The sequence below is a fragment of the Lutra lutra genome, chromosome 1 (assembly GCF_902655055.1).
Source record: "Lutra lutra chromosome 1, mLutLut1.2, whole genome shotgun sequence".
Classification (NCBI taxonomy): domain Eukaryota; kingdom Metazoa; phylum Chordata; class Mammalia; order Carnivora; family Mustelidae; genus Lutra; species Lutra lutra.
The window spans coordinates 182,715,117-182,733,974 of record NC_062278.1 but is presented as its reverse complement, the minus strand read 5'-3'; the positions used below and the strand labels follow the sequence as shown (position 1 = coordinate 182,733,974).

The 18,858-nt window shown below is 45.3% G+C and overlaps 1 protein-coding gene across 2 annotated transcripts in view; it reads right to left on the bottom strand.

The window, feature by feature from the left end:
* Positions 1-18,858, bottom strand: part of PDZRN3 (PDZ domain containing ring finger 3) — a 246,090-nt gene that overhangs the window by 15,046 nt on the left and 212,186 nt on the right. For both annotated transcript variants that reach the window (XM_047746711.1, XM_047746716.1), the window contains 2 exons: positions 5,403-5,650; positions 2,543-2,630 (listed from right to left, as the gene is read on the bottom strand). In XM_047746711.1, the coding sequence (XP_047602667.1) occupies positions 2,543-2,630; positions 5,403-5,650 (336 nt within the window). The remainder of the gene's footprint in view (positions 1-2,542; positions 2,631-5,402; positions 5,651-18,858) is intronic.

Below are 18,858 nucleotides of genomic sequence, written 5' to 3'. Positions count from 1 at the left end.
AAATTCACCTTAGTTACAATGAGTTGAGTTGGGTTAAAGCAGAACAGAAAGCAAACAGTGATCTTGTGGTATTCAGATACAAGAAAAAAAAATGTAGGGCAGAATGGGTCAAATGGGGCAGATACTGTGGGAGCTCTGTGACCTTCCAGAAAGCATCTGCAAGCTCTTTTAGACATAAGCATTTTTCCAGGAAGAAACCCTAGGTTCCGTCAGGTTCTCTGAGGCATTAGACACTAAAATAGATCACTAGTATGGAGTCGAGCTTAACAAAGTGTCCATGACTTACCAAGTCTACACCATACAGCCAACCCTTGAACAACATGGGTTTTAACCACATGGGTCCACTTACATGTGGATTGTTTTATAAATATAATACTGAAAATGTATTTTTTCTTATTTTCTTTTCTCTGGCTTACCCGACTGTAAGGATAAAGTGTGTGTTAACTGTCTATGTCATCGGTAAGGCTTCTGGTCAACGGTAGGCTAATAGTTAAATTTTTGGACAGTCTGAAGTTAGACATGGATTTCTGACTGCACAGGGGGTCAGCCCTCCTAACCCCTGTGTTATTCAGAGGTCACTCAGACTCTAAAAATCTAGCTCCTGAGATATTTTATAGCTTTTTAAAGACTTTGACTTTATCACAGTTACATTGATCATCAAAATGTAGTCTTGTCTTATAACTATTATTAAATAACCTTCTTCTTATAAAGCCCTATTCCAGAGAACTCTAGACCCAGGAAATGCTAAGATGTAGTTGGCCAAAGAGAAGTTGTTCGATCAAAAAAAAAAAAAAAATGTTGAGGTAATTTTGTCTATTGTATCTGTTCCCCTTCATAGGACATTTACCATGCCCTTGAACATATCCAGGACTGAGAAGTCCTCTGGAACCCAAATCTGTTCACTGTGGTTCACTCAGACACTTCTCAAACACAGTTGATGTGGAACCCCATTTGCACATACTGTGTGTTAGTTAACATGTTAAGAACTAGAGACCTGGGGGAGGCACTGGCTGCTCCATGAACTAGCCCTGAAGTTGGGGAGCTGAGAAATTGTAAATAATAGGCAGAATTGCTGGTTTTCGGAAGGGCACAAGGCTACATTTCACACAACATCAATCAGTGGGAGGCCAATACTGCAGTCTATGGCAGACAGTGTGCAGGGACGGCCGCAGTTTTGAGTCACAATGACCACCGTTCCACAGTGACCATAGGCATTTAGCGGGAAATTCAGATTTTCCAAACAATGCCTCTGAGTCCATCATGGCTCTATTGCCAAGTACACCGATCGGTCTGTGTCAGGCTGTAGGGAGCAGCCAACTGATCCCTGTCCTCTCTTCTGGCACAAAACCCCTTGGAAACTGTAAAGGAGAGTTCCAGGATCACGACCACCTTCCACTCATCTCCCGCCTCCGTCACTGCCCCCCAACCTACTCCACTCACAGCAACCCGTCAGCCTCACGCATGTCGGTGGGATGGGCCGGACAGCACAGCGGGCAGCCACGGTTGAGTAAGATGTTACTGGACTTTTCCCGGCTGGCCTTCTGATGGAGCCACAGGGCCTACCCTTGACATCAGGAATCTTTCCAAAGGTCCCCAATTATCCTAGTCTATAAAGTCAGTTCTGAAAAAACTCTTATATTTTTCAAAAACACAGTGGAATACAGGAACCAGTGTTGGCCCAGAAGTATAAATAAGCACATCTTGAAAGGTGACTTTGCTCTATTTTCCATCTCTCTTATTAAAAGACAAATGAGAGCTGGAACTCTGTAAACGGAGGTCTACTAAAGGAGGTGGGCCAGGGGCTGTGTGAAACAGGTGACGGGGACAAGGAGTGCACTTCTCAGAGGGGCCCTGAGTAACCTACAGGACTGCTGAGTCACACTGTTGGACACCTGAAACTAATGCAACACCGTATCTTAGTTATACTTGAATAAGAATAAATTTAAAAGCCCTTAGAGGCTAGTGTGACCTCAGACATCACCTAGAATCATATCTGAGTCAGATATGGCCTCAACTTAAGCAGAGTTTTGGATTACCGAATTTTTTTCAAGCTCAATGTTAGAAACCATCGGGTAAGCCCTTTTGTGTTGGTGTGGGCAAGCACCCACTCTAATTATCCACCTATTCTCGCCTTTGAGTCAAAGTGGCCATGACTTTAAGAGGAGAAAAGGTCGGGGAGCCCCCTGCAGTTACAAGAACGGATGGAGTTTAGAGCCTGATGAGAGGAGAGAACCTCAGTTCACAGATCCACAAAAGGACTCGCTACCCTATCTTTCAAGTGATTTTAATTTAAAGAAAACCCCTACGTTTCTGCTTTGGGGTCAGACTGTTACGTTCTGTTTTGAAAGGGGAACAGAAGGGAAAAAAGAGGCAGGGAAGAAAAGCCAAATTATGCCTTTAAATGGCATGACTCAAAGTGGTTCTTCTGAAAGAAATCCACCCATAGTGGCTCTTTCATTAACATCCATGAACTACGTGTATGCTCATAGAGACCTTGTTAGTCTTAGCAACGACTCCTAAATGGAGACAAGGACGTCCTTACCTCCAACTCCAGCTCCTCCCTGTCCATTTCCTGATGGATGCCGCCAATGTAGTCACTGGGGTCACAGTACTCATGGGCCGAGGGATGCCTGAGAACAGAAGAGACACCTTTATGGCCTGCTTATGGCTGAAGGTTGCTGCTTTCTTTCTCCCCCAACCTCGCCGGGCCTGCTGTCATGCCGCCTCTATTCTCAGGGCCAGGGCACTGTCTTGCCCAAGTCCCCCTGTTCTGACCATGCTTCTCAGCAGCACAGGACCTCCCCTACTGAACGCTTCCATCCTCCTCAGAGAAGATGCAGGGGACAGTGGCATTGCCTCTACTGCTCCCAGTGACCATCCTCCCACCGACCAGTCCCATGAGCCAACAGGCCTCCTGTCTCACTCAGTGTCTAGGCAGCAGACACGCGCCTCTCTCCTGTTTATTGCTTCACTGTTCCATTTTGTCTTTGGGGAGAAAAGGCTGGACTTCAGGCAATACTCCAAGATATGTGCTGGCCACTGAGTCCAGTCCAAAGGGCTGGGACCAAAACTATGAGGCTGTCATCTAGGACAGTGTCTTTCCAAACTTCTGTGGTTGTCCCATGACAAGGCAGGTTTGACATGAAACCTGAGTACGCACATACGTGTACATAATGAATGAACGAATGTACCTATGTGCACATGTGAAATGCACCCGTATTGGAGCTGACATGCATACACACCACTGCTCAGAGGATGGAAGCTTGAGTCTCTCTGGGACAACATATGTGAAAACCTGTTTCCAGAAGCCACGGCCTCTTTGGGACCTCCAGGAGCCGTGGCAGTGGGGATGGTAACAGGCTTGGTGAGCAGCTCTGAGAGGGGCCAGACATGGCGGGAAGGCTTCAGCCTGACAGTTGCCTGGGGACTCAAAGCATCTTGTCCTCAAAGGTCAGCACAGAAATCAATGGGCTTTGGTCTTCCCTCCCGGGCACTTAGTTTTGAAATACCAGATCAGACACGAATGGCCAAACAAGGACTGGCTTTCAATTCTCTGGACCTATCCGTAAATATCCTGCCAGCACTTAAGGGGCTTGTAGTACTGAGGATGCCGCTGGAAGGCCTGGGCTTTCAAGCATCCTATTAACACCTCCCTTTCCGTCCTGATGTACGCTCTTGCCCTGCTCTGACCTTCGGGCCAGAACCTGGAGAGGCCTGACCTCTGGACTCTACTGACATTTCTCAAGTTGCCCCAGGGGGGTAAGTCATGTCATGTTAACTAGACTGAAGAGGAAATTAAGGGTTTGGCTTCTAAAAGGCCCATCACGGTGACAGTTCAACATCTGAGAGGCAGGAGTGGCTACAAAGCCCTCATCAATACTGAGAGGCAGTTTTGCTCTATAAAGCCAAAGGGTTGGCTTGAATGATTGTGTTCAGTGAATCAGGCGATGCTTTCCCAGGAGCAACTGGGAGGCCACAGAAGAGTCGTGTGGCTAAGCGCTGGGAGCTGAGGTTAGACAGACCTGACTTTCAGTCGCTGCCAACTTCAGCTAAGGAGAAGGGGTGCCTATGCACTTCCCCACCGCACGGAAGGGGCCGTCATCTGTGCACACTCCCGTGCACGCTGAGCACGGATGCCAGAGAGGGGAACCCCTCGTCCCCCATCCCCACTGTCAGCTGCAGCTGAAATTACTCTGTCAGGCCTGGGGAATTAGCCCTGGGTTCCTGTGACAGTCAGTGGGTAACACCATGGGATGAAAGGCAAGTCTCTGTCCGGAATCTGGAGGAACCACAGGGAATGTGGGCTCACTCCAGCTATTGAGCTACTATCTGAAACCCAACATGTAGCACCCAGACGTTCGCCCTAGGAGGGATAAGATGCCCTTGGAAATAAAGCATCACGTCAATGATCGGAAGCGGAGCAAGACAGGAAGACCCAGGAGTGACTCTCCCATCACCTAGAGAGACTCAGGTGGGGAAGTAGACATCCCGTCCTCACACAGGCAAAATCACACACTATGAGCTCTACGATAAAGCAGACATCTTCTCAGAAGTGGTCTCTCTCAGAAAATTTCTCGCTCTTCATTTTTTCTCTAGATGTTTCATCTCACTAACTCAATGAACGATTCTACTCCCTCCTGAGTGCTTACCATATGTCATGCTGAGAACTTCCCACACATTACTTCCTCTAGCCCAACTCCTACACACTGGGTGCTATCACCACTTTTCTTATATTAAAATGGGGATAAAGTAAATTGTCCCAGCTGCCCAGCTAGTTATCAGTTCAAACATCAGTTTCATCTGACTTGAAGGCTCCGAGCTCCTCTCTCTCTCTCTCTGGCAGGAAGTAAGGTAAGAGGAGAGTCATGTGTAAAGTAATTCATTCGGGATGCCGGATCGCAGCTGTTAGTTAATCGGTAAATGTGGTATTTATATGAGGCACGTGTGGGCTTATTAACATGGATCCAGGTTTGAAACGAGACCCAAGAAAGCAGAAGGCACACCCTTCAGGGCTCTCTTTATACTCCCGACTCACTTTGTTGTCTGTTTAAGAGAACCATCAGCATTCCCTCTAGTTAGAACACAAAACCTTCACATTGCCATTTGCGGTGATTAAATTTTAGTCTGAAATAACTTTTACGACATTTGTAAGTAATTTCGTTTTTAGAATATAATTTGAATAACTCCGCTCCAGGGCTATAATAAAGTAATTAATATGTCAGGGCGGTTTTGAGCAGGACTCAATTGATTGCCTCTATAAACAATAAAGTTAAACATGAGCAACTTGGAGGAAAATTGTAAGACCCGCTCATGTTTTCCACCACATGGAAGGGAAGAAAACAACTTCACTGCACTTCTTTACCGTTCTTAACGGGTTAGTGCCACAGGACCATGTGACTTACTCCTCTGGCAGGAGATAGGGATCCAGCACAGGTGGGGTAGGAGAGGACATCTTGGTGAGCGCCATGATGTGCTCGAAGGTGATGTCAGTCTGGGTTCCTGTGTCTACCAGCTGCGACTCTGACGGAGGCGTGAACATTTTGGTCCGAGGCGTCCTCCTCAACACCTGTACCACAATGGGCTCTTTGGCGGTCTTGAAAGCTTCCACAGCCTGGTCATGAGTCGCCCTGGATAAGTCTTTACCGTTGACCTGTGGAAAAACATATTTAGGGTGAGAGAGGATTATAGTCAAGCAGAAGCTGGAAAGACTGCACCCCGTGTAAGCAAGCTAAAATGAAGAACTTGACGGTGTCAGAGAATTCCAATTCTCCCTGTTTTAGGTTTCTTTCCTAAGGAATGCCTGGTGGGATGGGAATGAGTTTGGAGGGATACAGATCTGGCATCAAATGATAAATCTCACAGTGGGGAAGTCTTGGCTTCCTACTGGAATGTCTTTCACACGGTATCATCACCTGCTAATCTTGCCCGTGAGAGAAAAGAGCAGCCTCTGGGCTCAGAGCCTTTATCAGCCAATAATAGCTAACTAGAAATTAATTACATTGTTATGCTTTAATGGGGTCTATTATATCAGGTGACATTAGCTTTGCTTTTACGGAAGTGATGTGAAGTTTCCTTTTTAAATAAATTGCTTTTTTTTTCTTTTTTTCAAAGTCAATCTAATATATTAAGTAAATGATAATCCGGGCAATAGATGGACATGGCAGGTGTCAACGTGGTGCACGGACGGCTGGCATTCTGGCCGACATGTGGGGAACCATCGCTAGCTTCATACGGTCTTGTTTCCCACTGTGTACAGCTTGAGGCACCGCCGCATCCCCCGTGCCTTTACTTACAGCGTGTCCACAGTCCACCGCAGGACTGACCCAAAGCTACCACTTAACACTTCCCTCAACACAGTCCGGGAAGCTGGCAGAGCCAATGTTATGCTCATCTCCCTCCTCTAACAACTGCAGATTCCCCACATGAGCCCACACAGCTCGTTAGCGGTGGGTCACAACTTTATACCATTGGCAAGAATCCGGGATGCGGCATCCACTCCGCTAACTCAACGTGGCTATCTTTAGCACAGCTTACACAAGAGAAAACAGAAGCCAGAACCTTACTTCTAGAAAATGAAGTCATTCCAAGAAACCTCTTAGTCCAACTCATGAATTTACCTCGTCCTCCTCCCGTCCCCCACAGAGAAGGACTAGGATGTTATGTTCCGGGAGTTTGGTAAAGTCTAGCGACTACACTGCAGAAATGGTCCCCGGCTCACAGTTTAGTATTATTTCCCAGGGGGTCGGCTTGCTTTGTAAAGTCAGATACAAAGTGATCGTACAGGAACCATACTCTGTGGGCTGTACCTCTGCAAAACTTCCTGAACTTCTCAAATCTCCGGACAGCAACACTCACAAGCTCGTGTCACTTCACATAGGGGTTCCTGACCATAAATCTCTTAGACTGATACTCCACTGTTACAATAGGCATGTTTTTAGTATTTATTTACAAATGTCAAAATGAACACTGAACCTTTTCCTGTCCGGCATACGCTTCCTCCCCCTAACCCCCCAGTATCTTGTACTTCAAAGCACAATGACAATTAGGTCCCACCTCTGAGGCAGAGAGCACGTCGGTTTCTCTTTGTCCAAGCAAAACACGAGTATTGATCAGGCAGCTGTTTTCTATTTTTGCTAAGCCCCTCCACTCCGGCCCTGCAGGGACAAGAACTCTCAGGACCGCGGATCTTGTAAACAACTGCTGGGTTGAAGAATAGATGTGAGACTCTTTCCTTGTAATGAAGCCCAAGTGCATCGCGCCGGCGGAGATTATTAATGATCTGGAGTCAATCTACTTAAGTAATTTACTTGCAACACTAGGGACTTGGGTAGAACAAGAACTCTGGGCTAGGAAATGACTCGAGTGCGCCAGGAAGTAGGGGAATGGCTGAAAACACGGAACTCTTCCATCCTCTGCCCAGGAGGACTGGGGACGCCAGGGTTGAACCTCACAACTGTCTTCCCCCCTCTCCTTTGAGAAGAGGACAAACAGACACAAAGGAATTCTTTCCAGTTTCCAAACCAGCGGACCACCTTGGCCTCCTCCTTGCTCAGAGCCCAGAGTACTCGGGGCCTGGGTTGGGAGGGAAGGGGAGGGGGGCTTGGTTGAACAGCGACTTGGAGATCTGTGAGATTCATGCTCTGGCAGAACTCTCTGAGCCCTATTTTCCATTACTGCCTGACGCCAAGGGTCAAATACTACAGGAATGTGCAGTGTGAGAGTCAGACTGTCCCTGGGTTAGATTAACGCCACAGACAGCACGCTAGGAGATGTGGGCGTGGCCACTGCCAGCTAGCCCAGCTGTCTCCTGCCCTCGGTGGTCACCAGGGATGGCTTGTACCGGAGGCAGTATTACTCCCAACTAACTATCACGTGAAGACTTTTTTCCCCTAAGTTTTTATGTATTTGAGAAAGAGAGTGAGCATGGGCAGAGGAAGGGGCTGAGGGAGAAACAGATGCCCTGCTGAGCAGGGAGCCCCACTTGACTCAGGGCTCCACCCCAGCACCTGGAGATCATGACCTGAGCAGAAGACAGATGATTGACTGGGTCACCCGGGCACCCTCAGACATGAAGACTTTTGAATGCATCCTGTAAGATCTTATAACCTGTGGTTTCTCTATTCATACATAAATACCAGGGCTTTTGCCAAAAGGGAGTGAACATGAGATTTTCTTTCAGGATCCTTCTAGTTGCATCTAAAGAAGAACCCATCCTAGGAGTCAACTTTTTACATGTACAATCAGGTCTTCTAGATGCAACACCAGACAGTGTTAGCTACCTGGTTGACAGACAGCCTTCCTTGCCTCACCTTCCTCTCAGCTCAGGAAGATGGGATTTTGTTTTACTTCCATCAGATCAGAGAGCTTTCCCTCCCGGGGAGCCTGCCAGTGTGGGTCTGATTAACTTTGGCTTATTACGGTGCTCTTGTTCCCTTAGTGATGGATTTAGGCATGGGCATGCAACACACTTCTGGCTGGTAGGAGACCATGAAGAATCTGCTAGGGAGCTTTTGAAGTTTTGTTTGTTTTTAAAACAGGTAGGGATGGCCCCCTGCTGCCTCTGGGCAAATCATCTGCATGTGCTGCCTGGACGCCTGGGAGTATGTTGGGATCATGTTGAGAGCCAATCTCTGGGGCCAAATTAACAACATACTGAGGGATTCGGAGCAGAAAAACTGGGCAGCTAGGGTCTCTGATGGTTGCACTGAGCAAACGAACTAACCAAGCTTAGAACACCTCTGAACACCAAATTTCTTCTCATATTCAGTACTGAATTCCTTATACATCAACCATTTTAACTTCAATCTTCACTGCTTGCAGCCCAAAACATCCCAGTAGGTGTAACTATTATAGAGATGTACTGTAAAATTAGGCAGGAATGTTACTACCTATTACTTAGGTAGATTTTATAAATCAATGCTATGAGACGGAGCAGATGTTTAAATGGTACCCAGAAAAAGACACGCAACGGACCTACCTGAATCAGTCTAGGCTAAGAGGATTCACGGGGGCAAAGAGCAGCCCTGTGTCTCTATGCACAGAATTCCAAAACACAAGAAGGCTTTTCTGAATCCGTCCCGTTGTTGGTATTATTCGAAGGTGTTGATGCAACGACACCCATCGCATCGCTACTGCCTAGAGTGAAGAAAGAGGGCAGCAAACCCAAGGAAGGCCTGGAATGTTGGGGTGACCACGAAATGACCTCTTTTCCCACTCCAGGATGTCACTGCCATGCAGGGTTCCCCAGAAAGGCATTTCTGACACCTGTGCCCATGAGAACAACTTCAGAAGCTCAGTATCATATGTGTATGTGAATCAAACACAGTTCCCTTGAAGCCTGGGCACCATCTAGGTGAGCTCCTCCTTCCTTAAGTTACAGCTCAGGGATGGAAAGCACAGGTCTGCACGGGTGAAAAGAAGGGCAGGGCTGGAATCCTGACTGTGGGCTTTGAACAGCTCGACTATTCCGAGTCTCACTTACCCCATCCACAAAATAATGTAATTACAGTGTTGTGCCTATTAAGGTTATTATGAAGTTTAACAAGATAATCTACTTAGAGTGACTAACATGCAAATAATAAGAAATTTACTAAGATACCAGGGCTAATGGGGATCCTATACCAGAACAGTCACATTTTCCCAGGAGAAAATAATCTATAAATCAAAGAAGCAAAATGCAGCCTAATTAGGTAGTCTTAAGAAACATTTGTGTATCCAGGAGCTCCCTGCCCATCTCCTGTTCCTGGACTACCAACATGCACGTTAATATCCTAGAGTCCTCAAGCTGGGATTCTCCAGTGAGGGTTTGGGGGGGGCGGGTAAGAGATAAATTTTGTAAGACTTGACCCACACAAGCTTTTTGACAGGGTATTTTAGGGATCATTACATTCTCTTAAAGGACAAGGAGACAATGTGGGAGTTTACCATCCTAGACGATCCATTTTTGCAGCCAAATTTGTTTTGAATTACCTTGTGCACATAACACTTATTACACTGTCATCTTGGAATCACATCCCTGAGAGCCTTTGCGAGGGGATGACGCCGGTGCGCTGTCAGCCACCCGAGAATGACAGCCTTTATTCCCGGGATTAGCATTACAGCTACATTACACGGTGCGGCCGTGATGATGGCTGCAATTACAGAGGGAATGTGCCGCAGTGCTCATCCGGTGACGTTTGGCCCGGTCACATTAAATATCATTAACTCGCCCAATTGAGCAGATTGCTTTTAAAACAGTTTATGCAGCTCTAAAACCAAGTAAATGGAATGTTTTGGAACCAGAAATGCTGATTGCAAACTTTATCTTTATTATAAATTAAAGGCTTAAGTTATTCACCTAAGGCTCCGGCTGGCCCCTCGGGACTTAGGTGCAATTATGGTGAAAATCCAATCAGTCTGTCTCATGGCAAACATCGCGGCCACAAACATGACATGACACTAAGGAACCCTCGAGAGGTCCTTCAGCGTAAGTTCTCCTGAGACAAGACAATTACTCTGTGGGCATGGAATGATCCCTGCCTGGTTCCGATGAGGCTGGGCTAACGTGCTTGCTGCTCTCTGTATGAGGCACCTGTGACGGTCTTTTCCACGGCCCTGAGAGGTGATGCAAGACGGGGGTGGGGGGGGATTTTCTACTTGGGGGCAGATCTCACGGACAACCCCTCAGTCCACCTTGTAGTCATTTGATACCCTAGAAAGTATTTGCTGGGGTTATTTAGACAGGACGCTACTCGGGAGAATTAAAAACGAGGCCCCAGCATGTGTGAGCCACTCAAGAAACGACCACAAGGAATGTGTCGTGGACGGCATTTTCCCAGGACACCTGGTGAAGGATGTGACCTGCTGAGGTGGCCGGTTTGCTCCCAGAGACTACACATGCTGGCACACAAAATGAGCCCATAGCCCAGAGAGAAGCCAGACTACTGCTGTGTACCTAGAAATGCCATCAGTGCAAGTCCTGTCCTGTATCTTTAGTGTCGCCTTCCAAAAGATGCTCCCATAAAGCTTGAAGGGTGCCCTCCAACTCAATGGTGAGCGGTTCAGGATACCTGAATATGTAATATTTGGAAAAGACATACAATGCTGTCTCTAAGTTAGAAAATATGTATCTATTTTTGGGAAGAATGTGGTTTCTGAGGTTTGAGGTACCGCAGTCACCTCCCTCTCCACCGCGTGTACCAGTGACCCCAATGGAAAGCGCTAATGCAATTTTAAATCCAGCCTACTCTCAATTATGCCCCTGGCTAAAACACAACTTTTATAGGGTTCATTTAATTAAATACAGGGGCAGGGATTTCATTCTGTAAAATATCACACCTATGTTGTCGAACTAATTAAAACTTAGATCCCACTGGAACCAACAGACAATAATAAACTACAATACCAAAAAGTAAAAGGTTTCAAGCTCTGATTTGGGTTGAAGCAAAAAACATTTTTTTTTTTCATTGAGAAAACTTCTTGTGTGTTTTCATTTAGTTCAAATATATAGTCTGCTCTAGGCTGGATAAAGGGATAATGTCTAACATGTAGACATTATGTTTAATAAGAAGGAAGAGGAGTCTTCATAAACAAATGGTATTTAAATTAATGTATTTCTGTGGAAAGCACTCACTTCCTCTGTGAGGTCATGTATAAATAGATTACCCTTCTGGAGATTTGTAGATCTCAGTTCCTATGATGTAAAAACTTAAATCTGAAGGAGCACATTTGATTTCTAGCATGGACCACACTAGAGTTTGTCCACAGTAATTTCTAAATGCATCCTGATGTTAATTCCCTGGGTTTGGTATTTCTGTAACTGGAAGATTCCTCCCCATCCCCCACCCCTGACTTACTACATTCTGAGTCACTTGAACAACTGAACTTACAGTCTAGGTAGTTTTCCTGTTAGAGGACCCTTCCTTATGTCTAACTTAAGTATCTCGCATTTTAAAATCCCTTACTTTTTTTTTCCTAAATGGAGAATATTCCTGGTGATAGCCTCTGAATAATAAAATGGATAACAAGTCCTAAAGAAAGAGAGGTGAAAAGTCACCTATGTTCTTAGTTTTTCTAAAGGTAGTATTAGTCCTAAAGGTTAAAAAAAAAAATCTACCTTAATTGACAATGTTTTGTTTCTCTCTTTTCGGGAGCCTTGATGTCATCACGCCGAAGTCCCATTTTAAGTGAACACATCCAAATGTCCATTAAACTATGGCATATCTGAACCACTCAGCAACTTATTAACATGGACATTTTTACATCATCTTAAAGGTGATAATTTAAAGAGGCAACTCAACCTGTTATAGGAAAGCGCAGTGTCGAGTACTTGGAAAGAAGGTGTTTCTATCGCTAAATCTCCCTCCTTTCTAGGACTCCTTAGTTCTTTGGAACGTGTCTTCTCTAGTCCTATCTTTCATGCCCCTGCAGCATGGGATGGTTTCAGGTTTAAAGCCAGTTAAAAATGGCAAATTATATTCCACAGCCCATCACTATTAACTCCTGGGAGACATTCTTCCAAATACCTCCAACCATCCTTGCCCTTCTCTTATTCTTTATGCTCATCTGGAAGAACCCCCACCAGCCCTTATGGTCCAACCATCTGCCTGTTGTCCACTTCCACACATGAGTTTAGTGATGTTAATTCAAACAATGAGATGTCACCAAGTAGAATTCACAGCATTTTCTTGATATGCAATCACATAGTTACTTTTCTTGCCTCTATTTTCTCACCAGGCTCTGAACTCCACGAGAGCATGAATGGTGCCTTTCGCTCCCTGCACACCCGGACCTCAGCACAGCAGCTGGAAGGCAGCAGACTTGCCAGCAGGCCACCGGAGTGACCTCTTCACTCGTTTGTAGACAGTTGCATCCCCCCACTGGGCACATCTGCTACCATTTCATGCTCCTTTCTATTCTTAAACCAAAATTCAACATCTTCTGCTCTGTGGTCGTCTATGCTTAGCTAAGCTACATACAAATCTGGTTGAGTTTCCTTTAGAATTTCCGCATGTCAAAGGAAAATACAATATGCCTTTTGTGTTTTTCATATACATATGCACATATTTAGTGAGAAGCATTTTCAGTATAAAATGTACGTGGCATCATTCTCGGAAGGACCGACGTGATGTCAAGGGTAAAGTATCCTCTGTTTTTTTTTGGAGAATGTAAAACGTGAGGCTCAGAAAGGTCATGGATCCTCAAAGACCAGGGTGGCTGTACCCAAGCTTTCCTGTCCTCTGTGGGTTCTGTATTATAGGAGACAAGGTGGGACCACTTCAAGTGAAAACACGGAACCTCCCATATAGGGGAAGGAGACAAGAAAGACCAAAGTTACAGACCTCACAGAAAATCAGAACATGTGAAAATGCAAAAATTTTTCCCCTTCCCTATCCCCCTGCCCTCCTCCCTCATACCCTGTCTCTCTCCTGGGTCCCTGCTTAGGGTTGTGCAGACTAAGCTGTGAGCAAGGTGCCCAGACAAGGAGGGGAGCGGGTGGGTGGGCTCAGAGAAAAGGGAGCTTTTTTCTAATCCCCACTGAAGTGCCTGAAGGACTGGCCATGGTCCCACTTGGGGCTGTCACCGGGTCAGGAGGAGGTGTCATGGATGCACGTGACGACCGTGCCTCTGGACACGCAGAGGGGACTACGTGGTGGCTCAGCTACCCCAGCCCTACCCCAAAAGGGTTGGAAAAAGGTTTCTTCCCCTAGTACCACCATGCTGCAGCATCCGGGAGAGCAGGCATTATCTTTCCGGGCTCCGTTGCTCACCTCGCCATCTGATGAGAGCCCAGAAGAGCGGAAGTAACGTGGAGTTTGGGGCACTCTGGCCATCATCATGTCAACAGTGGTCCTGTGCTCCCTCCACGCCGGCCACTATTCTAAGCACGGCACGTCTATGTACTCAGCTGATCTCCCGTGAGGGAGATGGTGTAAAATGACCTTTATCTGGCTGACGAAATCGGGAGGCCAGCAAGCATTTGTGTATCTGCAGACCTTGGATTCAAGTGGCCAGTGGCTTCTAACTTGGATTGGCAGATGCAGTTCAGAGCTAGCCGTGTTTCTTTTTACAGGTCCATTTTATTGCATTTAATGATCCATATTGGCCTTACCCTCTACTATCAGAGCAATACGGCCACCACTCAAAGGAGAAAGGCGTGGTTCCGTTTTTGCAAGCATCACACCCAAGGCCTTATGAAAACCACTTTACTATGTCATTTCCATCTCCCTGGTGTAACCTTCGTATCGGTCTCATAAACAGACCTTGTAAATTTGTTAGCTGTTTTCCTCAAAGATGAGGGCAGTGATTAGGATAAAACTCTACCCTCCAGCCTCTCATCATCAGAGAAAAGGACATGTAGGAAGACTCCTCCATGAAAACAATCATTGTCATGCTGAAATTAAAATATGATGTAAAAAGAAGTGTTTAATGATGTTTCACGTAACCATGGATGCCAAAGTTTCAAACAGGATCCTAACGGAGACAGCATGGAGGTGCATAAGAACAGGAAGGAGTTCTACACAGGGTCTAGCCTCCTCAGTTTAAATGTGAGCTGTGTCACTTCCGTGTTATATCGTCTTGAGCAAGTCAACCTCCTGGTGTCTCAGGTTTCTTATCTGGAAAATGGGTCAACAGGAGGACCTAACTCATTGGTTTGTTATTCAAATTCATTAGGCCACACATAGAAAGTCATTAGTGTTTGGGTCCCCACAGAGTGCATGCTCAATAAATATCAGGTATCTTTTATCTTCATTCATTTGAAAATTTATTGGGGGAACCCACTAAGTGCCAGGCTCTATGTCCCACTGAGAAAGTGGTGACCGCAAAGCTCAGTAACAGTGGGTAAGAGTGACCACTGTCTGGGCTCTGGGGTGAGACACACATGGGTCTGAATCTCTGTTCTATCATTCACCACATGTGAGACCGGGTAAATTACTCTACCTCTGTGTGCCTCAGTGTCCCCCACTGAAAATGGAGGATATTAAAGCAGTTACCTCCTAGGGTTTCTGTAACCACTTAACAGTGCAAAGTAAAGCTCTCAGCATAGTGCTGAATGCCAGCCATTGTCATAACCCTGCAAACTCAGACACGTTCTCCCTGTGCCTCATCTGTGAATGGAGTTGTGAAGATTCAATGTGAAGAAAGTCTGGCTCAGGGTCAGCACTTTTCACAGGAGATACCAGTCCCCATGTGGTTCTGTAACATTCCAGTTATCAAATTTCAGTAAAAAACTTTAGTGCAAATAAATTATATAAGAACATCAATAAAGGGGCGCCTGGGTGGCTCAGTTGTTAAGCATCTGCCTTCGGCTCAGGTCATGATCCCAGCATCCTGGGATCGAGCCCTGCATTGGGCTCCCTGCTTGGCAGGAAGCCTGCTTCTCCCTCTCCCATTCCCTCTGCTTGTGTTCTCTCTCTCACTGTGTCTCTCCCTGTCAAATAATAAAATCTTAAATAAAAAAGAACATCAATAAAAAAGATTTTATGTCACACTCATGTCTATGGGAAAGACACAGACGGATTTGTAGAGGGATCCTAGTGTCCATCTCAAGGATCTGGTATTCTGAACTACTTGCAGTGCATGCTGCTTTGGGCCAGGCCCTGTGCTAAATGCTTTCTATGCGTGAGCCCATCCCATCCTCTCAATAAGGTCACTGGTGAGGTCAGAGGTGTTTTCCATGTTTACAGATGAGAAAATAAAAGCCCAAGTTGCTAAAAGCAGCATCTGAAATAATGCAGCTCATAAGCAGTAAATATGGGACTTAAACCACGTCTGCCCAAGTTCAAGCATATGTTCTATCCCTCTTACCACAGAGTTGCGTAGCTGGAGCACTGTTGTCTGACCCCAGCCCAGAGGTAAGATGAGGTGGAAACAGGATGGGAGAGCGGAATGAACAAGAGTCATCATCACACGGGGGGCGAGTGAGCCTCAGAGGGGAAACTCAAAGCTCTCATGAGGAAGTCAAGTTCTTCAAAGTTCCTCACCCAAGAAAGACATTTGCTGTTGGTGCCTTGGGCGAATAGGTGAGCTGGGCCACACGGACCCAATGTGGCTAAGCCAGCTGACCTTTCCCAGAAACTCACCTTGGTCATGGGACATGTTTACCAAGCAGAGTGAGAAAACACAAGTTTCCACTCACCCACCCCTTCCTACTTATCTGCAGAGAAGATGAAGGCAGAGGAATCTATTTTCTTTTCTCATTTCTTTTCTTTTTCTTTTCTTACGAAGCTGTCCCTTCAAATTTTAGCATGTTTGTCCTACACATGTCCTGAGGCATTTTGTGAAACCCAGTGATGGGACACCATTTAAAATGGTCCAACTAGGCGGAATGTAATGTGAGTCTTGTGTTAAAACAGAAAACTCTTGAGCGGTAATAAGAAAACCAGTAGCACCAGGCATATTGAAGCCCATGAATCTTATAGAAGCCAGGCCAAGAGAACAAATTTTGCAAGAAGCTCACTGACCTTAATGACCTCTGTCTTACTTATTCCTCTTGATAAGACAATGAAATTTCCTTACTATCTTTATATAACACCAATGTCAGTAAACAATCCGATGCATGCCAGGACAAATGAAAGCTAAAGTCATGCACTTGACAGAATTTCCTGGCTCTTGTGGATCTGTGTCTCAAGTTTTTATGTCACTTCAACTGTGCTTTGGAACCTTTTTTGTTTTCTGTTTTCTTCCAAGAAATAAAATTACGACATATAGGACTTAGATAAAAACTAATTTTTTGCTTCTGCCCTGCAAGCTAGTAGTAAAATTTCCATGAAAATGACTGGGATAGAATCCTTAAAGAAAATGTTGTAAATGACTGCCTTGTGGTCTTAGCAGTTAAAGCAAAGTCCATTGAGAAGGGCCTAGTCCAAGCATGAAAATGAAACTGGCACCAGATGTTGAGAGAATGGGCTAATTTTTCTTTTGTTTTCACATAAAATAATCATTAGTTGGCTTGTCCACAATTATCTTCCTCAATAAATTATTATATATCATCTCAAACACTTCTAATTTACTAAATAGAATTTTTAAAAGATCCACACCAGAGAAAAACCAGAAAGTATGGCTGGGATTTGAAATACAACTGAAAGACTAAAAAGCCCTTTGATGTTAGGGATCCTACTTTTTACTTCCTAGAAATATCAGACGTCATCATTAATTCAGAATATTTTCTATGTACCATGCACTATGCTTAATCATTTTATATTCAATCACTCATTCATGTGCTTATTGATCTAATAAATACTGGAGATGACCATGTGCCTGGTATCCTGCTTGGGGTTGCCAGTGCACTGGCGAGAAAACCAGAAATGAGAGCCACCCATTAAGTTCATAGTCTGGTGAAGAAGACAGAGCTAATGATCCTATAACTGAGAGAAGGAAAGAGAACCTGCCTGGGTTTGGAAAGGAGGCCAGTACTGGGATGAGGGGGGAATCCTCTGAGGAAGAGATGTCAAGCATAAATCAGCAGAATGGACAGGATTTACATGGGTGGAAAGGGAGAAGGGCATAGTCCAGACAGAAGGAGGAGCATGTGCAAAGGTCCTGTGGCTGGAAGAAACCTGGCACAACTGCATGAGAACAGGTGGAATATAGACTGTTATGTGATAGGACTGGAAGGGTGGGCAGGTACAGATCACATTGACCACTGGAGGCCACAGAAAGGACTCTGACTCTGAGGCAACTAAAAAGGGGGAGGTGGAGACCTAACCAAAGAGGGTACATGTTCAGGTTTGCCTCTTAGAAACATGACCCTAGCACCTGGCTGCTGTGTGAAGACTGCAGTGGCAGAGACTAGGTAACAGGTATCTGCAGTGGCCCAAGGACAACAAAGAAAGATTTAGGACCACCCTTTGAGTTATTTCCATTTTCATAGGAAGTTGAGACTCAAGAGGGTAAGTGACATGTCTAAAGGTCACAGAACGATTAAATGTAGTTTGGGGAGCCTGAACTTGGTTTCTTAACTCCAAAAGAGCCTGCTTTGCTAAGATAAATCACTCGAGGTGTGAATATCATGGCAAAACACATCCAAGTAGCAAATTTCAAAAACATGAAATGAATAAGGATCCAAGCAGGTCCTAGGCTTCTCAAGAATTTTCCTTGTCCTACTACAGACTTCCTGTAATGTCCTGGGTTCTAAATCATGGCCCTTCTTGGGGCTCCCTCCCAAGTGCATGGTGAGGGCATTGTGTCACCACCTGTTGTTCCCATCTAGTGGAAGCTACCATTTTGTTGGAGCCTCTGCTTCCTATGGCTCTGGAATCCTACATGTCTATTCTTTGGCTAGAATACCATAATGAGCTTAGATTATAGGCCCAAGAATGGTTTATTGTGCCAACGGGTTAAAAAAGCCACTCAATCTTATATTTCAACAACTCTTTCTGCAAAATGGGACGCAGAGTCCTCTGCTTCAGCAGGGGAAGACCCTTGCTCTGCACATGAGCTTCCCATATGGTTGGTGTTCTAAAGCTGTTGTAAACCATATCTAATTATACGATTCCCAGATTTTTAAACTTTATTGGATGTCAACATTTCAAAGTCATATTATGATGGGCAATTTTCAGCATGAAATTTTCAGCAATGAAAATTTTTCCTGATCTTCTTTTCCCTCTTAATTATCCCCAGGAGGAAAATTGCAGAATTGAAGTCTGCAGTTAGCAGGATGGCCCTTGCTATGCAAGCATCCTCAGACTGGGTGGACAAGCTCTGGATTTTATTTTCCTAACTTGTAGCAACAGACTCATTTTGGAGAGGGACAGTGTGTGTGTGTGTGTGTGTGTGTGTGTGTGAGATATAAATTCACTGCAACAAAACAAGAACAATTCATTGCTTATCTAATCGATGTGCTTAAAGCACAAAAACTAACCTCTTGTTTTGTCCCGA